The following is a 6,000-nucleotide window of genomic DNA, read 5'->3' on the forward strand; positions in this document are numbered from 1 at the left end:
TTTTTTTACGGCAGCGTAAATCACCCCAGTTAAATCGTGGGTCTCGAGCCAAACTTCCAAAACTTCCAAAGGATTTATTGGGAGTTAATATGTTGGCACTGCCTGGGTGGAGCCGACTCTGAGACACGTCATTCACTGTCACCCTTGACCCTGGTTTCCCCCCACCCCTCTGGGTGTATTGTAATCCGTATTCTCCAATGGGACACTTCCATAGCCCAGAGTCATCAATCAGGCTCTCCAGTTAGAATTTTGCAAGGCAGAAACTTTGGTCACCTAGAAACTATCTTTGAAAAACTATGCCGTTTCAGTTTCCAAGCTGCCACACTGCTCTTTCAAACCCCTTTCCCCCTCCCTTGCCTAAAATGGGGCAAAACTCACTTGACAAATGTCTCGCTTAAAACTTTTGCGCTCAGTTGTAAGTGGAGCCCATTAAAAGCCACAACTGAACTGCTTGTGGCTTTTAAATTCTCGTTAAGGAAACTGCCTGCAAATGCCTCGTTTAGTTACTACGTTCACCGACTCCTGCCAGGCTCCAGATCTTCCTGCCACACTTAATTTGCAAGCCGACCAAAATAAGAATCAGGATTCCGGCACTTAACCCCCCCGTTTAAATCATGAACCTCGAGCCAAACTTCCGAAACTTAAGAGAGGATTTATTGGGAGTTAACATGCCGGCACTTGCCTGGGTGGAGCCGACTCTGAGACACGTAATTCACTGTCACCCTTGACCCTGGTTTCCCCCCACCCTTCTGGGTGTAACCCTTTTCTCGTAAACCACGATGGCCTTAGCCGAGCACCGCTGACCTTCTCTTCTTTTCTCTCTGTCCGTCGTTCACAGGCCTTCCTGGAGCGCTACCTGACCTCCGGGCCCACCATCCAGTACCACAAGGACCGCTGGCTGGCCAAGCAGTGGACTCTGGTCAGCGAGGAGCCCGTGACCAACGGGCTGAAGGACGGGGTGGTCTTTGTCCTGAAACGCCACGACTTCAGCCTCGTGGTCAGCACCAAAAAGATCCCCTTTTTCAAGCTCTCGGAGGAGTTTGTGGACCCCAAGTCGCACAAGTTTGTCATGCGGCTGCAGTCGGAGACCTCGGTGTGACCCAATGGCAGAACCGAGGGGCTTGAATGCCAGGGAAGGCGGCTCCCTGCCAGGAGGGGGCAATGGCCTGGCGCCAGCCTGCGTCTCTCGGGCTTAAGAGGGTTCCTCTGGGCTCGGTGGTAGACCCTCCGGGGCGCCTGCCCCCCCTTCTCCATGCCAGAGCTTCCCCTTCCTTCCCCCTCCCTTTGGGCCCTAACTGAGGGGGAAGGGCAGGGCCCTCCCTTCACTTTCTTTCTCTCCTCCCTTCCTTCCCTCTCTCTTACTCCCTCCCTCCCTCCCACCCTCCCTCCCTCTTTCTTTCTTTCGTTCTTTCTTTCTTTCTCCCTCCCTCCCTCCCTTCCTTCCTTCTTCCTTTCCTCTTTCTTTTTCTCTCTTTTGTTCTCCTTCCTTCCCTCTTTCTCTCCTTCCTTTCCTCTTTCCTTCCTTCCTTCCTATCTTCTTTCTTTCTTTCTTTCTTTCTTTCTTTCTTTCTTTCTTTCTTTCTCTTTCTTTCTTTCTTTCTTTCTTTCTTTCTTTCTTTCTTTCTTTCTTTCTTTCTTTCTTTCTTTCTTTCTTCTTCCTTTCCTCTTTTCTTTTTCTCTCCTTTGTTCCCCTTCCTTCCTTCCTTCCTTCTTTCCATCTCTCCCTCCCTCCCTCGTAGCAAGCCTGCCCCCGGGATCTGAGGAGGTGAGTGGGTGACCAGGACAGCATCACCCCTCCCTCCCTCCCTCCTTCCGCCCCTCCTGATGAATTGCTGGATGTTACCTGTGCCAAAATCCTAAGGGCTAACTCTGTTGACAGTCCTCACCAGCACCTGCAGACCGAGTCCGGGCTAAGGAACTTTTTGTGAATGTCGTTTTCTACAAAGCTACACGCCGGCACGTGGCACCCCCAGACCCACACACCCCCTCCCGCCGTTGACACAACGTTGCTTAAGGCCGTTGTCTTCTCCCTGAGCCTCTCAAGATACAACTGCACAAGGTTTTGCGGGGGGAGGAATCGCCCCGGAAGGACCTGGGGGTCCAAATGGGAAGAGCGACAGCCTCCCTCCCCTGCAGGAGCCCTCTTGACAGCCTCTGGAGTGCCAACAGGTCAATCCCACAGCGAAGGCTGGTGGAAAATGGGGTGGGTGGGTGGGTGGGTGGGAGATTTTTAAGAAGAGGGGCGTGGTTTTTTGGGTTCGAGAGCTCTGCTTTTTGGAGAAGCCCCCGCGGGTTGTAAATACGTTTCCTCTTGAGTCGCTCCCTCGTCCACGAGGTGGTGGGGACTCAAACGTTGCTTTGTGGGTTGAGCAAGCTTTGGTGTGAAGAGGTGGCGGTGAGGTGAGCAAGCAACTCCTTCATTTTGAGTCAGCAGGAGTGAGTTTGGCACTTTTGCACGTGCAAAAAACTAGATCCGGCTAGTTCCTTTCGGAAGATTCCTGCCTGCCTTCTGATTTTCCCTCCTCCCTAAACATCCGGGCCTATCCCCCCCCGCTCTTCCCAATACAAAGCAGCTCGTAGAGGGTTTTCCAGTTCACACCCCCCTTCACCCCCAAATTACTGATTGGCTGAGGACCCATCACCAGTAGAGCAATGATGACATCACTCTTGAGGCAGCGTCCTCAACCGTAGCCACTTTTTCAGATGGGTGGAACTTCAACTCCCAGAATTCCCCAGCCAGCCATGCTGGGAGTTGAAGTCCACCCTGTCTTAAAAGTGGCTGCGGCTGGGAAGCTCTATGTTAAAGTGTGTCTTTGGGGTCCTAAGATGACTTTGCAGTTCAGTTTTCAGGAATATATATATTTTTAAAACGTCCCCGGAATGCCCCCGTAGTTTTTCAGCTGTTTCCTTTTAATCTAATGTGGGGGGTTTGGTTGCTTAAATTTCGGATTTTCCAGGGGAAGATCTGATAGGGGTGGCAATTGGGGTACTCGGCTGAGGTTGGGGCTGCTGGCCTCATGGGGGGGGGGGTCCTGCATTGAAGAGGTGAAGATTGGGGTGGAGAGGCCTCCGGGTATATCACTGTGATTCACCTTTTTTAAATAATGTTAATTCTTGGGAGAGGAACTGGCCGCAGTAAGGGATCTTTTTTTGAAATTGCAGTGATGATGGTTTTGCTTTGAACCAAACTGGTCTTAAAAGCCTTTACAACAAGGGGCCTCACAACTTTGGAGACGTGTGGGACTTCAACTCCCAGAATTCCTTAGCCAGCTTTGACCACACTTGATTTACTTCGCTGGCCGAGGAATTCTGGGAGTTGAAGTCCCACACGTCTCCCAAGTTGCCAAGGTTGTGAGAACCCTACTTTACAACCTCATCAGAATATTCCAAGTTAAATCACAGTGTTGGCTTTGGGGAGGGGGGGAAAAATGCCTTTTACAAAAATAAATCCATGCTGACGTTGGCGCTTGCAGTATATTTATATATTTATATCTTCTCCTTTTCCCTGCTGTAACATCCCCCAAAGGGAGCAAGTGATGGGGAGACCAGCCCAATCTCCCTTTCACAGAGAAGTTTCCGGTACAGGTAGTCCTCGACTTACGACCATTTGTTCAGTGCCTGTTCAAAGTTATGACGGCTCTAGAAAAGTGGCTCATGTTCTGTGACCACAACCGTTGCAGCATCCCAGGGATGGCATTCTACCGGTTTGAACCGGTTTTATAGAACTGGTTGTTAGGATTTTTGCACAGTTCGGAGAACCGGCAAATTGTGCCCCTGGCTGGCCCCGCCCCTCTTTGCCCGCTTCTCCCCTCCCCGCCCTTATCGCGCATGGGCGACATTGCTGACTGTATTCTCTCTCACCCGCCCCGCCCTGCCCAGTCACTCCTTAAGATATTTCTTTTTTTTCCCCGACGATCAGCTGTTCCGAGATCCCAGTTGCTGTCTTACTAGTTGGCCCAGGAGACAAAAAGGGGCACGTGGGGGCTCCGTTTTTGCCAGGAGGCTTCCCAGAGGCCCAGGAGGAAAAAAGGGGGGGGCTGCAGAAAAAGCCATGCCCACCTAGCCACACCCACAGAAGCAGTTTAAAAATTTGAACCCCACCCCTGCAACCACCTCCACGTGATCAGAATTGGGATGCGTGGCAACTGGCATGCGTTTGATGTCGGTGGCACTGTCCTTGGGGTTCCGTGGTCACCACTCGTGGTCTTCCCAGCTGGCATCTCAGCAAGCAGAACCAGGTTCGCTTAATGACCTCTTGATTTACGTAACGACCGCAGGGGTTGGTTTACCAACGGTGGCAAAAGTGTGGTAAAATCGGCCGCAGCTCACTTAACCCAGTCTTAGCGATGGAAATTTGGGGCTCCATTGCAGTTGTAAAGTTGAGGACCACCGATAGATGCCTTGGCAGATCAAAGGTTCAAAAGTCCCTCTTGGTTGTTATGCAGGCGCCAGCCGTGGTTTTTCTGAGCAGGTGGCCACCAGGTGAGGTCTTGCACCTTTGCAGCCTTTAACAGTGCAGTCTCTCTCGGCTGTGTCTGTGTGCCCCTCCTGAAGAGAAGAGAAGCTGGAAGGGACCTTGGAGGTCTTCTAATCCAGCCCCCTGCTCAAGCAGGAGAACTATACTATGTCAGACAAGTGACTGTCCAGTCTCTTAACTTCCAGTAATGGAGCACCCACAATTTCTGGCGGCAAGCTGTTCCACTGGTTCATTGTCCTCTCTCTTGGAGTCTTAGTGCATCCAAAAAAGCTAATGCAATCCTAAGCTGCATTAACAGAGGGATACAATCAAGATTAAGGGAGGTACTAATACCACTCTGTAAAGCCTTAGTAAGGCCACACCTAGAGTACTGCATCCAGTTTTGGTCACCACGCTATAAAAATGAGATTGAGACTCCGGAAAGAGTGCAGAGAAGAGCAACCAGGATGATTAGGGGACTGGAGGCTGAAACACGATGAAAGGTTGCAGGAACTGGGCTTGGCTAGTCTAGGGAAGAGAAGGACCAGGGGAGACAGGAGAGCAACCTTCCAATATTTGAGGGGCTGCCACAGAGAGGAGGAAGGGGTCAAACTATTCTCCAAAGCACCTGAAGGCCAGACAAGGAAGAATGGGTGGAAACTGATCAAGGAGAGATTCAACCTGGAAATAAGGAGGAATTTCCTGACACAACAATCAACCAAGAGAACAGAATTTTCTTCAGAAGTTGTGGGAACATCATCACTTGGAGGCTTTCAAGAAGAGACTGCACTGCCATCTGTCAGAAATGGAGTAGGGTCTCCTTCTTGGGCAGGTGGTTGGACTAGATGACCTCCGAGGTCCCTTCCAACTCTGTTAATCCCATCCAGAGGATTTCAGGGCCTTCAAAGCAGTTCGCACCCAGATCTTGGAGCCACAGAAGGGATCGGTTTCTTAGAGGGATTCTTAAAAGAGGGTCCACCAGAGATCTATTCTTGATTTTGGATGGTGGCGTCCTGGTTTAGAGCTGTGCTGGCTGGGGAATTCTGGGAGTTGAAGTCCACAAATCTTAAAAGTTGTCAAGGGTTGGACACCCTGCTTTAGAGCAATTTTTGGGTGGCTTTTAGACAACAAAAGTTGATAACAGGATAAAAGTTTCCCCTAGTCAGTTGCACTTGGAAAAACACAAGTCCTTGACTCACAACCATGATTGGGAAAAATTGGTCGTTAAGTGAGGCATCACGTGACCATACCTGACCTTTACGACTTTTTTTTTTGCCATGGTCGTTAAAATGGAATCACTGTTTGTTAATAAAGCAGGCATCCCATGACTGCAAATTGCAACCTTCTCTGTAGGCTTCCCTATCAACTTTGCTTGCGTCAGATGCCGGCTGGGACGGTCGCAAGTGTGAATCATGTGGCCTCAGGATGTTGCAACCGTCGCATGTGTGAATTGGTTGCCAAGAACCTGGATTGTGATCACACGATCATGGGGACGCTGTCATGGTTGTAAGTGCAAAGACCACCATATGATCGTTCAGCAGTAC

At 50.5% G+C, this 6,000-nt stretch overlaps 1 protein-coding gene across 1 annotated transcript in view; it reads left to right on the top strand.

Moving 5' to 3' along the window:
• Positions 1-3,471, top strand: part of VANGL2 (VANGL planar cell polarity protein 2) — a 50,479-nt gene extending 47,008 nt beyond the window's left edge. Inside the window, exon 9 of the mRNA XM_087943248.1 lies at positions 839-3,471. Within this exon, the coding sequence (XP_087799374.1) occupies positions 839-1,099 (261 nt within the window). The 3' untranslated portion in view covers positions 1,100-3,471. The remainder of the gene's footprint in view (positions 1-838) is intronic.
• Positions 3,472-6,000: the final 2,529 nt, after the last annotated feature.

This window comes from Notechis scutatus, chromosome 14 (genome assembly GCF_049901735.1).
Source record: "Notechis scutatus isolate UNSWTSFEM ecotype Mainland chromosome 14, rNotScu1.2, whole genome shotgun sequence".
Lineage (NCBI taxonomy): Eukaryota > Metazoa > Chordata > Lepidosauria > Squamata > Elapidae > Notechis > Notechis scutatus.